At 40.5% G+C, this 18234-nt stretch overlaps 1 protein-coding gene across 6 annotated transcripts in view; it reads right to left on the bottom strand.

The window, feature by feature from the left end:
- Positions 1 to 18234, bottom strand: part of myom2a (myomesin 2a) — a 197152-nt gene that overhangs the window by 89820 nt on the left and 89098 nt on the right. The window contains exons 1-4 of one of the 6 annotated variants that reach the window (XM_072916093.1): positions 13927 to 13976; positions 10238 to 10369; positions 4544 to 4636; positions 1389 to 1545 (exon numbers count right to left, since the gene is read on the bottom strand). In XM_072916093.1, the coding sequence (XP_072772194.1) occupies positions 1389 to 1545; positions 4544 to 4636; positions 10238 to 10347 (360 nt within the window). In that variant the 5' untranslated portion in view covers positions 10348 to 10369; positions 13927 to 13976. Of the gene's footprint in view, positions 1 to 1388; positions 1546 to 4543; positions 4637 to 10237; positions 10370 to 13926; positions 13977 to 18234 lie in introns of those variants that run through there. The other 5 variants (XM_061984316.2, XM_072916094.1, XM_072916095.1 and 2 more) reach the window with 5 other exon arrangements.

Raw genomic sequence — 18234 nt, 5'->3', positions numbered from 1 at the left:
GATAGTCGAACCTCGGATTCAGGAGGAACAGTGTGGTTTTTGTCCTGGTCGTGGAACTGTGGACCAGCTCTATACTCTCGGCAGGGTCCTTGAGGGTGCATGGGAGTTGGCCCAACCAGTCTACATGTGTTTTGTGGACTTGGAGAAGGCATTCGACCGTGTCCCTCAGGAAGTCCTGTGGGGAGTGCTCAGAGAGTATGGGGTATCGGACTGTCTGATTGTGGCAGTCCGCTCCCTGTATGCTCAGTGCCAGAGCTTGGTCCGCATTGCCGGCAGTAAGTCGGACACGTTTCCAGTGAGGGTTGGACTCCGCCAAGGCTGCCCTTTGTCACCCATTCTGTCCATAACTTTTATGGACAGAATTTCTAGGCGCAGTCAAGGCGTTGAGGGGCTCTGGTTTAGTGGCTGCAGGATTAGGTCTCTGCTTTTTGCAGATGATGTGGTCCTGATGGCTTCATCTGGCCAGGATCTTCAGCTCTCACTGGATCGGTTCGCAGCCGAGTGTGAAGCGACTGGGATGAGAATCAGCACCTCCAAGTCCGAGTCCATAATTCTCGCCCGGAAAAAGGTGGAGTGCCATCTCCGGGTTGGGGAGGAGATCTTGCCCCAAGTGGAGGAGTTCAAGTACCTCGGAGTCTTGTTCACGAGTGAGGGAAGAGTGGATCGTGAGATCGACAGGCGGATCGGTGCGGCGTCTTCAGTAATGCGGACGCTGTATCGATCCGTTGTGGTGAAGAAGGAGCTGAGCCGGAAGGCAAACCTCTCAATTTACCGGTCGATCTACGTTCCCATCCTCACCTATGGTCATGAGCTTTGGGTTATGACCGAAAGGACAAGATCACGGGTACAAGCGGCCGAAATGAGTTTCCTCCGCCGGGTGGCGGGGCTCTCCCTTAGAGATAGGGTGAGAAGCTCTGCCATCCGGGGGGAGCTCAAAGTAAAGCCGCTGCTCCTCCACATGGAAAGGAGCCACATGAGGTGGTTCGGGCATCTGGTCAGGATGCCACCCGAACGCCTCCCTAGGGAGGTGTTTAGGGCACGTCCGACCGGTAGGAGGCCACGGGGAAGACCCAGGACACGTTGGAAAGACTATATCTCCCGGCTGGCCTGGGAACGCCTCAGGGTCCCACAGGAAGAGCTGGACGAAGTGTCTTGGGAGAGGGAAGTCTGGGCTTCCCTGCTTAGGATGCTGCCCCCGCGACCCGACCTCGGATAAGCGGAAGAAGATGGATGAAAGTAAAACAAAATTGATTTTTGTTTTAAATAAAATGTAATTGTTCAAAAAGTAATAGTGAACCAAAAGCAATGTTGTTATGATTGATTGAACTATGAAAATGAAGTTCTACAAAACGAGTGCAAGAAAAGATCATCGGACGAGGACAACTTGCCTCTTTCTCGATAGCGAGATTATCCACTTGAGTCTTGGTGGCAGTCCTGATCCTTCGGAGTTCTTCCTGAATGGCAGCCAATCCTTTTTCCACCTTTGTGGTGACTCTCTGGTACTCTTCGGTTTCTTCCGTCTCCTCGGTGGTCCTAGCGACATGCCTGTTAATGAACATCAGTCCATGCAACACACAGCTGCCCTGATTTTCATCATTCCAAACACTTTTAGGTGATTTGAACAGTGGAAACTCCATTTAACAACCCAAACTGTTTGATTGACAACCTTTTAGATGGAGTCAAATATGCCTCTGTGTACGAGCCATTCCTCTGTGTACGGACCATGTCTCTGTGTGCGGACCATGTCTCTGAATAAGAGCCATGTCTCTGTGTACGAACTATGTCTCTGTGTATGAGCTATGCCTCTGTGTACGAACCATGTCTCTGTGTACGGACCATGTCTCTGAATAAGAGCCATGTCTCTGTGTACGAACCGGGTCTCTGCGTACAAGCCATGTCTCTGTGTACGAACCATGTCTCTGTGTACGAACTATGTCTCTGTGTATGAGCTATGTCGCTGTGTACGAACCATGTCTCTGTGTACGGACCATGTCTCTGCGTACGGACCATGTCTCTGTGTACGAACAATGTGTCTGTGTACGGGCAATGTCTCTGAGTAAAAAAACATATCTCTGTGTACAAACCATGCCTCTGTGTACGAACCAGGTCTCTGTGTACGAACCAGGTCTCTGTGTACGAACCACGTCTCTGTTTACAAATCATGTCTCTGTGTTCGAACTATGTCTCTGAATAAGAACCAAGCCTCTGTGCTCAAACTATATCTCTGTATACAAGCCATGTCTCTGTGTACGAACCATGTCTCTGTGTACGGACCATGTCTCTGTGTACGGACCATGTCTCTGTGTACGGACCATGTCTCTGTGTACAAATCATGTCTCTGTGTATGAATTTTGTCTCTGTGTACGGACTATGTCTCTGTGTACGGACCATGTCTGTGTACGGACCATGTCTGTGTACGGACCATGTCTCTGTGTATGAACCACGTCCCAGTGTACAAATCATGTCTCTGTGTATGAACTTTGTCTCTGTGTACGGACCATGTCTCTGTGTACGCACTATGTCTCTCTGTGCGAGCCATGTCTCTGTGTACAAACCATGTCTCCATGTACGAGCAAAGTCTCTGTTTATAAACAATGTCTCTGTGCACGAACCATGTCTCTGTGTACAGACCATGTCTCTGTGTACGAAGCATGTCTCTGACTAAGAGCCATGTCTCTGTGTACGAACTGCGTCTCTGCGTACATGCCATGTCTCTGTGTACGAACCATGTCTCTGTGTACGAACCATGTCTCTGTGTATGAACCATGTATCTGTGTACGGGCAAAGTCTCTGTTTACAAACAATGTCTCTGTGCACGAACCATGTCTCTGTGTACAGACCATGTCTCTGTGTACGAACCATGTCTCTGACTAAGAGCCATGTCTCTGTGTACGAACTGCGTCTCTGCGTACACGCCATGTCTCTGTGTATGAACCATGTCTCTGTGTACGAACCATGTCTCTGTGTACGAACCATGTCTCTGTGTACGAACCATGTCTCTGTGTATGAACCATGTATCTGTGTACGGGCAAAGTCTCTGTTTACAAACAATGTCTCTGTGTACGAACCATGTCTCTGACTAAGAGCCATGTCTCTGTGTACGAACTGCGTCTCTGCGTACACGCCATGTCTCTGTGTACGAACCATGTCTCTGTGTACGAACCATGTCTCTGTGTACGAACCATGTCTCTGTGTATGAACCATGTATCTGTGTACGGGCAAAGTCTCTGTTTACAAACAATGTCTCTGTGTACGAACCATGTCTCTGACTAAGAGCCATGTCTCTGTGTACGAACTGCGTCTCTGCGTACACGCCATGTCTCTGTGTACGAACCATGTCTCTGTGTACGAACCATGTCTCTGTGTACGAACCATGTCTCTGTGTGCGAACCATGTCTCTGTGTACGAACCATGTCTCTGTGTATGAACCATGTATCTGTGTACGGGCAAAGTCTCTGTTTACAAACAATGTCTCTGTGTACGAACCATGTCTCTGACTAAGAGCCATGTCTCTGTGTACGAACTGCGTCTCTGCGTACACGCCATGTCTCTGTGTACGAACCATGTCTCTGTGTACGAACCATGTCTCTGTGTACGAACCATGTCTCTGTGTGCGAACCATGTCTCTGTGTATGAACCATGTATCTGTGTACGGGCAAAGTCTCTGTTTACAAACAATGTCTCTGTGTACGAACCATGTCTCTGACTAAGAGCCATGTCTCTGTGTACGAACTGCGTCTCTGCGTACACGCCATGTCTCTGTGTACGAACCATGTCTCTGTGTACGAACCATGTCTCTGTGTACGAACCATGTCTCTGTGTACGAACCATGTCTCTGTGTATGAACCATGTATCTGTGTACGGGCAAAGTCTCTGTTTACAAACAATGTCTCTGTGTACCAACCATGTCTCTGACTAAGAGCCATGTCTCTGTGTACGAACTGCGTCTCTGCGTACACGCCATGTCTCTGTGTACGAACCATGTCTCTGTGTACGAACCATGTCTCTGTGTACGAACCATGTCTCTGTGTACGAACCAACTATAATATTTGTGATTTCTGATCATTTGTGAGGGCACCCAAGGGACTTCTGTGTGTGTGCGCGTGTTGGCAGAGCAGCGCATACAGAGGACAGTTTGTCTTGTTAGTACAAAAAAAAGTTGATCCATCGCGTCCTTGTTATATTTGTATGATATACAGTACTGTGTAGTACTTTGTACTGTCTTAAAATTGTACAAACCTTCACTAAAATATGGATTTTGGTGAGGCCGGAACCCATTATTCATATTTATTCAAATTTGCTTCACTATGCAAACTTTTCCATTTATGAACTTCTGTTCAAGAACCAGTCAACTTCTTAAATCGAGATTCCACTGTACCTTTACATATGACACTGAAATATCTCCACATTGTTCATGAACATCGTCATTGCTATCATTTCACCGTAGTCGGCATATCGTGACACTCGACTGTCCAACTGAGTGGGTGTGTGCTCACACCCGAGATAGTGTGACATGTGACCGCAAGCCTTGGGGGGGCCTCACCTCTGCCGGAACACCGGGATGGTATAGGCTGGTTCCGCCATAGCCTCTGTGGCCTGGGCCTGCACCTGGGTCACCGACTTAGAACTTGATTTCCTGCAGGGGGAAAAGGCCGTCAATAAATCTACGGAGTGGATCTTCTGGTCGCATGGAAACACTGCCAAGTCCCCAATGGGGAAGGTCTCCCTACAGGTGAACATTTTGTTCTTGGTGGTAAAACATTGCAACGTTATACTTATGGTAAGTCCACATGAAGAACGTGTTGGAGGGTTTGGGGAAGTTACGCCAGTGTTGGTGTTGACGAGTGGGTCATGTTCGGGGCGTGGCTTGCACACTGCGACACAAGACTGGGGGTGGGAGAAGGTTGTGGGTCAAGAAGAATGACCCTGTGATAAAAAAAACTTTGGCAATTCCTCAGAATTTTTTTAGGGATGGGTGTCGAATCAAAATTTTTTTTTGGCACCAGCAGAATCCATGCTTTTGTACCGAGGATGCACTATTGTCGGCACGTTGCAACTCTCAATCATTCCTACCTTTAGGTAATGTTGCAATTTTCAATTGGAGACCCTGCCCCAAGTGGAGGAGTTCAAGTACCTCGGAGTCTTGTTCACGAGTGAGGGAAGAGTGGATCGTGAGATCGACAGGCGGATCGGTGCAGCATCTTCAGTAATGCGGACGCTGTATCGATCCGTTGTGGTGAAGAAGGAGCTGAGCCGGAAGGCAAAGCTCTCAATTTACCGGTCGATCTACGTTCCCATCCTCACCTATGGTCATGAGCTTTGGGTTATGACCGAAAGGACAAGATCACGGGTACAAGCGGCCGAAATGAGTTTCCTCCGCCGGGTGGCAGGGCTCTCCCTTAGAGATAGGGTGAGAAGCTCTGTCATCCGGGGGGAGCTCAAAGTAAAGCCGCTGCTCCTCCACATTGAGAGGAGCCAGATGAGGTGGTTCGGGCATCTGGTCAGGATGCCACCCGATCGCCTCCCTAGGAAGGTGTTTAGGGCACGTCCGACCGGTAGGAGGCCACGGGGAAGACCCAGGACACGCTGGGAAGACTATCTCTCCCGGCTGGCCTGGGAACGCCTCGGGATCCCCCGGGAGGAGCTGGACGAAGTGGCTGGGGAGAGGGAAGTCTGGGCTTCCCTGCTTAAGCTGCTGCCCCCGCGACCCGACCTCGGATAAGCGGAAGAAGATGGATGGATGGATGGATGTCTGTAGTATTTAAGTTCAGTGTTTTCAGTTTGTCTTTCTGGTGACATCCCCATATTTATGCTTCTGCACACTCTCCACACCCTTATGATCCTTGCTGCTCTTTTTTCATGCCGGTTCCATGCCAAGTAAGTTTTTGTTTATTAAGCCACAGTTAAGTGTTTTTTGTTGTTCATAGTTTTTGCCTTTGTGCAAGTGTTTGGTTTCATAGTTTGTTCTCCGCGCCTTTTGCTTACTTCCTTGTTTTGTATTTATAGTCTTTAAATAAAAAATGTATCTTCATTCCCGTCTCGCCCGAGCCAACTTTCCGTTGCCTTCGAGAAAAACTAAACCCCAGGACCAAGTCTTGACACACAGAACACTTTTCCACATCGCATCAGTCCATCTTGGATGAGCTCGGGCCCAGCGGGTGTTGTTGATAAATGGCGTTTGCTTTGCATAGTAGAGTTCTAACTTGCACTTACAGATGTAGCGACCAACTGTAGTTACTGACAGTGGTTTTCTGAAGTGTTCCTGAGCCCATGTGGTGATATCCTTTACACACTGATGTCGCTTTCTGATGCAGTACCGCCTAAGGGATCCAGGGTTCGTAATATCATAGCTTACGTGCAGTGATTTCTCCAGATTCTCTGAACCTTTCGATGATATTACGGAGCGTAGATGGTGAAATCCCTAAATTCCTTGCAATAGCTGGTTGAGGAATGTTGTTCTTAAACTGTTCGACAATTTGCTGTTTTGACAAAGTGGTGACCCTCACCCTATCCTTGTTTGTGAATGACTGAGCATTTAATGGACGCTGCTTTTATACCCAATCATGGCACCCACCTGTTCCCAATTAGCCTGTTCACCTGTGGGATGTTCCAAATAAGTGTTTGACGAACATTCCTCAACTTTCTCAGTCTTTTTTGCCACTTGTGCCAGCTTTTTTGAAACACGTCGCAGGCATCAACTTCCAAATGAGCGAATATTTGCAACGTTTTCCAGTTGGAACGTTAAGTATCTTGTCTTTGCGGTCTATTCAATTGAATATAAGTTGAAAAGGGATTTGCAAATCATTGTATTCTGTTTTTATTTACCATTTTACACAACGTGGTTTTGGGTTTTGTAGTTGAGTAGCCCTGACGGACACAAAGTATCAAACGTTGCCGCACAGCCCAAGTGCAGTGTTGGCAGAAGCTGCGGAGCGTTAGTGGCTGCGAGAAGACCGGAGAAGCCTCGCCCGTGCCTCTGGCGACAACCGCTGCGACCCACAAACCGCCGCCCTCCGCCATGTCGCAACAACGGGCTCTCCGAGTCTTTCAAGGTGATCCTTCCCAGGCCAGACCATAGCGCCTTCTGAGCTGGAGTCAAGCTAAAGCAGCATGAAGCCTCTTTCGGTGGCGGCTTTTGTGCGTAAAGCGGTCCAACGGAAAGTTCTTTGGCAGTACAGTACCTCAGGATACGAGCCCCCCCCCCCCCCCGGCCCACCAGTTTATCAGGACACAAGCAGTCTAATGTGCAGTGTTTTTCAACCTTTTTTTGGTATATAGTCAAGTCAAGTCATCTTTATTTATATAGCACGTTTACAACAACTTTTATATTGAACCAAAGTGCTTTACAGGTTAAAAAAAAGCATGTAGCGAAAAACAAAAAAGAAACAAAAACAAACAAAACAATAAATGAGCTAAACAAGAAAGTGCAAAAGCAATACGGTACAAGGGGTCGAAAAAAAAGTAAAAATAGCTAAATAAAAATAATAAAGGGAAAGGATGGGGGGAGGGGACTAGAAATGGTGGCCTAGTGGGGGGACTCAGCTCAGGTCAAAGGCCAGCAAGAAGAGGTAGATCTTAAGTAGGGTTTTGAAGACCCCCCAGGCTCTGGGCTGACCTAATGTGGAGGGGAAGGCTTGTTCCAGAGCTTAGGGTCGGTAACGGAAAAAGGCTCTGTCTTCTCTGGTCTTTAGCCTGGATCTGGGGACCTGTCAACAGCAGTTGGTCAGCTGACCTTAGGGCTCTAGACGAGGTATGATGATGCAGAAGCTCGGTCAGGTATTGTGGGGCCAGACCATTTAGGGATTTAAAAACAAGTAAAAGGTATGTAACGCTTAAACCAAAAAGGCACTGAAGCATAGGGAAGCAAAACAAAAGTAAAACTGAACCGGCTACAAAGTAAACAAAAACAGAATGCTGGACGACAGCAAAAACTTACGCACATCCGTACATGACATGACAATAAACAGTGTCTCCACAAAGAAGGATAGCGTACGCAATAGCGCTCATAGGAAGGCGTGAAGCTGCTACAGGAGAACAACAACAAAACAGGAAAGGGTCACCAAAGTAACAGCGCAAGACAGGAACTAAAGCACTACACACAGGAAACCACAACAAACTCAAAATAAAGCACGACAACCTGGTGGACTTTCATTTTTTTAACCTTTTCTGCTAGTGGTGTGCCTCCGTATTTTGTTTATGAAAAAAATGTGCCCTTGGCTCAAAAAAGGTTGAAAAACACTACTTTAGATTACCAGCGAAAATCATACTTGCCAACCCTCCCGGATTTTCCGGGAGACTCCCGAAATTCAGCGCCTCTCCCGAAAACCTCCCGGGACAAATTTTCTCCCGAAAATCTCCCGAAATTCAGGCGGACACAGGTCCTCCACAATATAAAAAAGCGTACCTGCCCAATCACGTTGTAACTATAGAATGATGGAGGGCGAGTTCTTGGTTTCTAATGTGGGTTTATTGTTAGGCAGTTTCATTAACGTCCTCCCAGCACGGCAACAACACACAACAACAGCAGTCACTTTTTTTGTATACCGTAAAGCAGTTCGTCTGCCGTAAACAGCAAAGTTGTGACACTCTTAAACAGGACAATACTGCCATCTAGTGCATTTGATGAAAGCATGCGTGCCACACAGCAATGTCAGAGAGGGTGTTCAGCATGGTTCGAAAAATAGTGACAGAGAATAGAACAAGGATGGACAATTCAACCCTTAACTCAACAATGAGTAGATGAGTGTTATGTGTGTGTATATGTGTAAATAAATGAACACTGAAATTCAAGTATTTATTTTATATATATATATATATATATATATATATATATATATATATATATATATATATATATATATATATATATATATGTATATATATATATCTTAATAAGGTTATCCAAAAAATAGTGCTCGATACCGTAGTAGAGCGAAATATATGTATGTGTGGGAAAAAAAATCACAAGACTACTTCATCTCTACAGGCCTGTTTCATGAGGGGTTCCCTCAATCATCAGGAGATCTCCTGATGATTTGAAAATCTTTTTTTACCTTGAAAATCTTTTTTTTTACCTTGAAAATCATTTTTTACTTTGAAAATCAACTTTTACTTTGAAAATCATTTTTTACCTTGAAAAACATTTTTCACCTTGAAAATAATTTTTTACCTTGAAAATCAACTTTTACTTTGAAAATCTTTTTTTTACCTTGAAAATCTTTTTTTTTTACCTTGAAAATAATTTTTTACCTTGAAAATCAACTTTTACTTTGAAAATCATTTTTCACCTTGAAAAACATTTTTCACCTTGAAAAACATTTTTCACCTTAAAAATCATTTTTTACCTTGAAAATCAACTTTTACTTTGAAAATCCCTTTTTACCTTGAAAAAAAATGTTCACCGTGAAAATTAGTTTTTACCTTGAAAAAAAATGTTCACCTTCAAAAAAAAATGTCACCTTGAAAATTATTTTTTTTACCATGAAAATCAAATTTTACTTTGAAAATTATTTTTTACCTTGAAAATTATTTTTCACCTTGAAAATAATTTTTTACCTTGAAAATCAACTTTTACTTTGAAAATTATTTTTTACCTTGAAAATCATTCTTTGGCCCAATCACATAATATCTACGGTCATCAGGAGATCTCCTGATGATTGAGGGAACCCCTCATGAAACAGGCCTGTAGAGATGAAGTAGTCTTGTGATTTTTTTTCCACACATATATATATATATATATATATATATATATATATATATATATATATATATATATATATAGCTAGAATTCACTGAACGTCAATTATTTCTTATATACATATATATATATATATATATATTTATGAAATACTTGACTTGGTGAATTCTAGCTGTAAATATACTCCTCCCCTTTTAGCCATGCCCCCGACCACGCCCACTCCCCTCCCCACCCCGACCACGCCCACCCCCTCCCCCCACCTCCCGAAATCGGAGGTCTCAAGGTTGGCAAGTATGGCGAAAATTGAGGTTAAGGGCCGTTGGGTTCCTGAGTTTATGGGATCTGAAAGAACACTGGTGTGTCCACTTTAAGGACAAAGAGGGAACCAAAGGACGCCAAGGAGTGACACCATCACCGACTCAACTCGGTCGGCGATGGGTGACGTGTAGGACGGCCAGCGAGCTGTCAGCCAGGACGTGGACACGAGCCCTCAGCGGCAAACACACACAAGCCACAGGCCGGCGGACGTCAGCTTCGTACCTTTGTGTCTGCTGGCCGACCACACGCTTAGTGCTGTACTGATAAGCTAAATCACTTTTGACCTGGCTGCCGTGCTTCCTCCTGTACCAGGGAATGACTTTGGAAGCCATGACTGGAACACTTCAAGGAGACCTTTGCCACACGGACCGGTGGGGGGGGGAAGGGAGGGGTGTTAGACCACATATGTACATCAACAGTAGACTTCTTGTTAGCGCCGTTAGAGGCTCTGTCAGAATAATTGTATCCAAGTTATCACAAAACTGTGTTTCAATGAGTTCCCGGCGAGCAGACAAAAGCTGTCTTTGATCCTACCAATCAAAAGGCTTGTAAAAGCTCCACAGTGTAGGATGGGAAGCGACATGAAGGTGTCTGTTTCTTTGATGTATAGTAATGCACAGGAAGATTTTGTCTTGACCCGAGATCTACAAAGCGGAGAGGAAGCAGGACCTGACCCCCTCCAGGCATTTTTTCTTTGAACTGTTTTGTAACGACGGCTGTTTACGACCCCCCTTCCTTTAGAAACAGCTGTTGCCATGTAGTCAGGGAAAGTCCAAATAAAAGAGGAGGCGTACAATCTTTCGTCAGAGCGTGTTGGAAGACTGTACAAAGAGTACAGCCCAGACGTTTCCCCTCAATGAGCTAAATTGAACTCTGTCTCTGTTTGACTCCTTGCTTCTTGTCTGTTTAATAGATGTCATCAGTGTTTAAACCTGACAGGCTCAATAGGACTTTTCCCACCACAGGAACTTTACCATTTACTCACTTTATTCGTCGCCATGGAGGGGAGGATTAGTGATTTAGAAGTAGCTAAAACACTGCCGATTGCGGATGCATGTTCGCTAGCCATGTCTTACCTCTTTCTGAGGGTGTTTCATTGTTATAACTAGAGATGTCCCATAATATCGGACTGCCGATATTATCGGCCGATAAATGCTCGGAAATTGTCGGTATCGGTTTAAAAAAGTAAAATGTATTACTTTTTAAAATGCCGCTGTGTACACGGACGTAGGGAGAAGTACAGAGCGCCAATAAACCTTGAAGGCACTGCCTTTGCGTGCCACCTTGAAATTCAACTTTTACTTTGAAAATAATTTTTTACCTTGAAAAAAATGTTTCACCTTCAAAATATTTTTTTACCTTGAAAATCAACTTTTACTTTGAAAATAATTTTTTACCTTGAAAAAAAATGTTCACCTTGAAAAAAAATGTTCACCTTGAAAATTATTTTTTTTACCATGAAAATCAAATTTTACTTTGAAAATTATTTTTTACCTTAAACAAATTTTCACCTTGAAAATAATTTTTACCTTGAAAATCAACTTTTACTTTGAAAATAATTTTTTACCTTGAAAATCATTTTTCACCTTGAAAATCATTTTTTACCTTGAAAATCAACTTTTACCTTGAAAATCTTTTTTTTTTACCTTGAAAATCTTTTTTTACTTTGAAAATCAACTTTTACTTTGAAAATCATTTTTTACCTTGAAAAACATTTTTACCTTGAAAATCAACTTTTACTTTGAAAATAATTTTTTACCTTGAAAATAATTTTTCACCTTGAAAATCATTTTTTACCTTGAAAATCAACTTTTACTTTGAAAATCTTTTTTTTACCTTGAAAATCTTTTTTTTTACCTTGAAAATTATTTTTTACCTTGAAAAACATTTTTCACCTTAAAAATCATTTTTTATCTTGAAAATAAACTTTTATCTTGAAAATCAACTTTTACTTTGAAAATCCTTTTTTACCTTGAAAAAAAATGTTCACCTTGAAAATTATTTTTTACCATGAAAATCAAATTTTACTTTGAAAATTATTTTTTACCTTGAAAATAATTTTTCACCTTGAAAATAATTTTTTACCTTGAAAATCAACTTTTACTTTGAAAATCATTTTTTACCTTGAAAATCATTCTTTGGCCCAATCACACAATATCTACAGTTTTTCACACATACAAGTGAATGCCATACTTGGTCAACAGCCATACAGGTCACACTGAGGGTGGCCTTATAAACAACTTTAACACTGATACAAATATGCGCCACACTGTGAACCCACACCAAACAAGAATGACAAACACATTTCGGGAGAACATCCCGAAACACAACAAACACAACAGAACAAATACCCAGAATCCCTTGCAGGACTAACTCTTCCGGGACGCTACAATATACACCCCCCGCATCCTCCTACCCCCCCTCATGACAGAAGAATAGAAAGTATTTTATTGATCCTTGGGGGAAATTCCGCACCACAGTTTGCTCACATCAGACAATAAATACGATACAGCATTATTCACATGTGAATAATATAAATACAGTCTATTATACAGTATTATTCACATGTGAATAATATAAATACAGTCTATTATACAGTATTATTCACATGTGAATAATATAAATACAGTCTATTATACAGTATTATTCACATGTGAATAACATAAATACAGTCTATTATACAGCATTATTCACATGTGAATAATATAAATACAGTCTATTATACAGCATTATTCACATGTGAATAATATAAATACAGTCTATTATACAACATTATTCACATGTGAATAACATAAATACAGCATTATTCACATGTGAATAATATAAATACAGACTATTATACAGCATTATTCACATGTGAATAATACAAATAGTCTATTATACAGAATTATTCACATTTGAATAACATAAATACAGAATTTGGGACATGCTCTCTCAGGGAGAGCATGTCCCAAATTCCAAGCTGCTGTTTTGAGGCATGTTAAAAAAAATAATGCACGTTGTGACTTCAATAATAAATTTGGCAGTGCCATGTTGGCACTTTTTTTCCATAACTTGAGTTGATTTATTTTGGAAAACCTTGTTACATTGTTTAATGCATCCAGCGGGGCATCATAACAAAATTAGGCATAATAATGTGTTCATTCCACGACTGTAGATATTGGTATCAGTTGATATCGGAATCGGTAATTAGGAGTTGGACAATATCGGAGTATCGGCAAAAAAAAGCCATTATCGGACATCTCTAGTTATAACTTCACCTTTATCGTTAGTTTTTAGGCCAAAATGCGTCGGTTCTAACCTTTTCTGTCTAGACACCGTGTCTGCTTGTAAGTACTCAGTGTGCGCGCGCTGCCGAACATGCTCTTCTGCTCGTAAAGTTTGCAATTAAAAAATGTTTGAAAAAAACTTTAAAAAATACTTTTCAAACAGATTATGGTACCGTTTTTGATTCATTAGAACCGCCATACCACACTAGTACCGGTACAACCCTAGTGTGGATGTAATAAGGCTTTTTTTCCTATACACCAATTCGGGAGGAGAGCGCTTGAAATGTTTGACCTCACAACCTTGCAATGCCGGGCTATGAATAGCTCGCGGTCGTCCGAGATGAGGAAAAAGTGGAGGTTAAAAATGAGTCGTCATGTTGTTGATTTACAGACATGAATCTTTTTTTTTTTTACCATCTTACATTCAAGCGTAACATCTTTTCAAAGCGTAAGAGGTTTGGGTACAAGTCCACTCGTTCTTGTGGAGTTGAGACCGAGTCAGGCTAATCCACACAGGAAACAATTCAAACCTCGGCGGGACCCCCCCCCCCCACACACCCCCCACTCAGCTGCTACCACAACAACCCGCCTGTGGAAGGTTCTAAGCGTCCGTCAGGTAAATAGTGAGAAAAGACAACTTACCCCGAGAGATTAAAAGAGTGCAAAGTAGCGGCAGGGCAGGCGGACGTCGCTTGGGAAGCACTTGCTGATGGTAAGAAAAATATTAGCCCCTCACCGGGGGGGGGGGGGGGGGGGGGGGGGGCATGCCGCTCAGCCTACCACCCCATGTATGGATGCACCACGACTATATTTAGCATTTACCTACAAATTCTGCTCTCATTCAGTTTGGACAAACTTCCTCAATAAACACAACATCCACCGACCTCATCACCATGTTTATTACCAGCTATTATCTTTAAATACACTTTTTTTTTAAGGGTGACCATTCCTATAATAGTTATCATCCTGATATCAAACTGGTGCAGGTAATCCTTTCAAAATAGGTATGTCACACAAGGTATGTCGTTATTATTATTTAATGACTTACTTACTTACTTCTTGACTGTACGTAAATGTAGAATATATGTATAATATATTTATATTATTCACATGTGAATAATGCTGTATCATAGACTGTATTTATGTTATTCACATGTGAATAATGCTGTATAATAGACTGTATTTTTGTTATTCACATGTGAATAATGCTGTATAATAGACTGTATTTATGTTATTCACTTGTGAAAAATGCTGTATAATAGACTGTATTTTTGTTATTCACATGTGAATAATGCTGTATTTATGTTATTCACATGTGACTAATGCTGTATAATAGACTGTATTTATGTTATTCACTTGTGAAAAATGCTGTATAATAGACTGTATTTTTGCTATTCACATGTGAATAATGCTGTATTTATGTTATTCACATGTGAATAATGCTGTATTTATGTTATTCACATGTGAATAATGCTGTATTTATGTTATTCACATGTGAATAATGCTGTATTTATGTTATTCACATGTGAATAATGCTGTATAATAGACTGTATTTATGTTATTCACATGTGAATAATGCTGTATAATAGACTGTATTTATATTATTCACATGTGAATAATGCTGTATAATAGACTGTATTTATGTTATTCACATGTGAATAATGCTGTATAATAGACTGCATTTATATTATTCACATGTGAATAATGCTGTATAATAGACTGTATTTATGTTATTCACATGTGAATAATGCTGTATTTATGTTATTCACATGTGAATAATGCTGTATAATAGACTGCATTTAAATTATTAACATGTAAATAATGCTGTATATTAGACTGTATTTATGTTATGCACATGTGAATAATGCTGTATAATAGACTGTATTTATATTATTCACATGTGAATAATGCTGTATAATAGACTGTATTTATATTATTCACATGTGAATAATGCTGTATAATAGACTGTATTTATATGATTCACATGTGAATAATGCTGTATAATAGACTGTATTTATATTATTCACATGTGGATAATGCTGTATAATAGACTGTATTTATATTATTCACATGTGAATAATGCTGTATAATAGACTGTATTTATATTATTCACATGTGAACAATGCTGCATAATAGACTGTATTTATATTATTCACATGTGGATAATGTTGTATAATAGACTGTATTTATATTATTCACATGTGAATAATGCTGTTTAATAGACTGTATTTATGTTATTTACATGCTAATAATGCTGTATAATAGACTGTATTTATGTTATTCACATGTGAATAATGCTGTATAATAGACTGTATTTATATTATTCACATGAGAATAATAGTGTGTAATAGACTATGTATATTATTCACATGTGAATAATGCTGTAGAATAGACTGTATTTATATTATTCACATGTGAATAATGCTGTATAATAGACTGTATTTATATTATTCACATGTAAATAATGCTGTATAATAGACTGTATGTATATTATTCACATGTGAATAATGCTGCATTAATAGACTGCATTTATGTTATTCACATGTGAATAATGCTGTATAATAGACTGTATTTATGTTATTCATATGTGAATAATGCTGTATAATAGACTGTATTTATGTTATTCACATGTGAATAATGGTGTATAATAGACTGTATTTATGTTATTCACATGTGAATAATGGTGTATAATGGACTGTATTTATCTTATTCACACGTGAATAATGCTGTATAATAGACTGTATTTATGTTATTCACATGTGAATAATGCTGTATAATAGACTGTATTGATATTATTCACATGTGAATAATGCTGTATTTATATTATTCACATGTGAATAATGCTGTATAATAGACTGTATTTATGTTATTCACATGTGAATCATGCTGTATAATAGACTGTATTTATGTTATTCACATGTGAATAATTGTGTATAATGGACTGTATGTATATTATTCACATGTGAATAATGCTGTGTAATAGACTGTATTTATATTATTCACATGTGGATAATGCTGTATAATAGACTGCATTTATATTATTCACATGTGAATAATGCTGTATAATAGACTGTATTATGTTATTCACATGTGAATAAAGCTGTATAATAGACTGCATTTATATTATTCACATGTGAATAATGCTGTATAATAGACTATATTTATGTCATTCACATGTGAAAAATGCTGTATAATAGACTGTATTTATGTTATTCACATGTGAATATTGCTGTAAAATAGACTGTATTTTTGTTATTCACATGTGAATATTGATGTATAATAGTCTGTATTTATATTATTCACATGTGAATAATGCTGTATTTATGTTATTCACACGTGAATAATGCTGTATAATAGACTGTATTTATATTATTCACATGTGAATAATGCTGTTTAATAGACTGTATTTATATTATTCACATGTGAATAATGCTGTATAGTATTTATTGTCTATTGTGAGTGAACTGTTGTGCTGAATTTCCCCCAGGGATCAATAAAGTACGTTCTAGTCTTCTCTTTCATTGCCTTTTGGAAGGTCAGAGATTGTTTGAGAGAAGGGAAAGACACAAGAGACCTTTTTAGGTTCCGACAGGCGCCCGTGCTCCTTGACGTGACACTTGTGGGCAGCAGTCGGGTATTTTTAACTCCGCAGCTCCGATAACGTCTTACTGTACGGCCCCTGCTGCTATTTTCACTCCCAAGTCAGTGCAAATAGAAAAGTGGCAGAAAACCAGTCGCTGGGTCGGCGAAGAGTGAAAAACAACATAAGGACCCCCATTTTATTAGGGAATGTCCTTCTGGAAGGTTCTCCTCCCTCCACAGAGGAATGCTGTAGTTCTGACAGAGTGACCATGGGGTTCTTGGTCACCTCCCCGACCAGACTAAGATGAATGCAGCAATGTTCAGAGACATCCTGGATGAGAACCTTGCCATCCAACCCGATGGAGCTTGAGAGGTGCTGCAAAGAGGAATGAGAGAAAGTGCCCAAAGATAGCTCGTGGCATCGTATTCAAAAAGACTTGAGGCTGTAATTTGCCAAATGTGCATTAACTAAGTATATTGAGCAAATGGTCTGAATATTTATATACATGTCATTTTTCTAGTATTAATAAATTAGCAAAATAAAAAAATAAAAAATAAATTCACATTGTCATTATGGGGTATTGTGTGTAGAATTTTGAGGGCAAAAATGAATGTAGTCCGTTTTAGACTTAGACAAACTTTAATGGTCCACAAGGGAAATTGTTCCACACAGTGGCTCAGTTACAAAGGATGGAAAGGATAATGCAGGTATGAGTTCAAACCTCGGCCGGGTCATACCCATCCATCCATTTTCTACCGCTTCTAAGACTATAAAAATGGGAGCCATTACCTCCCTGCTTGGCACTCAGCATCAAGGGTTGGAATTGGGGGTTAAATCACCAAAAATGATTCCCGGGCGCGGCCACCGCTGCTGCTCACTGCTCCCCTCACCTCCCAGGGGGTGAACAAGGGGATGGGTCAAATGCAGAGAATAATTTCACCACTCCTAGTGTGTGTGTGACAATCATTGCTACTTTAAGTTTAAAGTAGAAATGTACCATAGTAGCAATATAAAGTATAACATATGTAATATTTACATATTAAATATACAGTATATAATTTATACTGATATATTATAATATAATATATACAATATATAACAAATCCCAATTACCATGTGCAATATTACAGTATATGTAACAGCTGCAGCAAAAAAAATAAAAATGTATTAAAAATGATGAGCTCCCAGACCTTAAATTGTGTCGGACACGTCAGCGGCGTGGTGAGTGTTTTGTTGGCCGATACCGAACCCTGACACTGGGGTTCCCAGAGCTCCAATTCCCGCCCCGACCCTCGCCAGGGTAAGACCGCGCCGTTCCAAGGGCAACAGTGACCTCTGCCGTTCACTCTGAGCATTGCACAAATCCA

This window comes from Nerophis lumbriciformis, linkage group LG25 (assembly GCF_033978685.3).
Source record: "Nerophis lumbriciformis linkage group LG25, RoL_Nlum_v2.1, whole genome shotgun sequence".
NCBI lineage: Eukaryota > Metazoa > Chordata > Actinopteri > Syngnathiformes > Syngnathidae > Nerophis > Nerophis lumbriciformis.
Note: the sequence above shows the minus strand (reverse complement) of the source record. Positions and strands in the feature narration are given on the sequence as shown.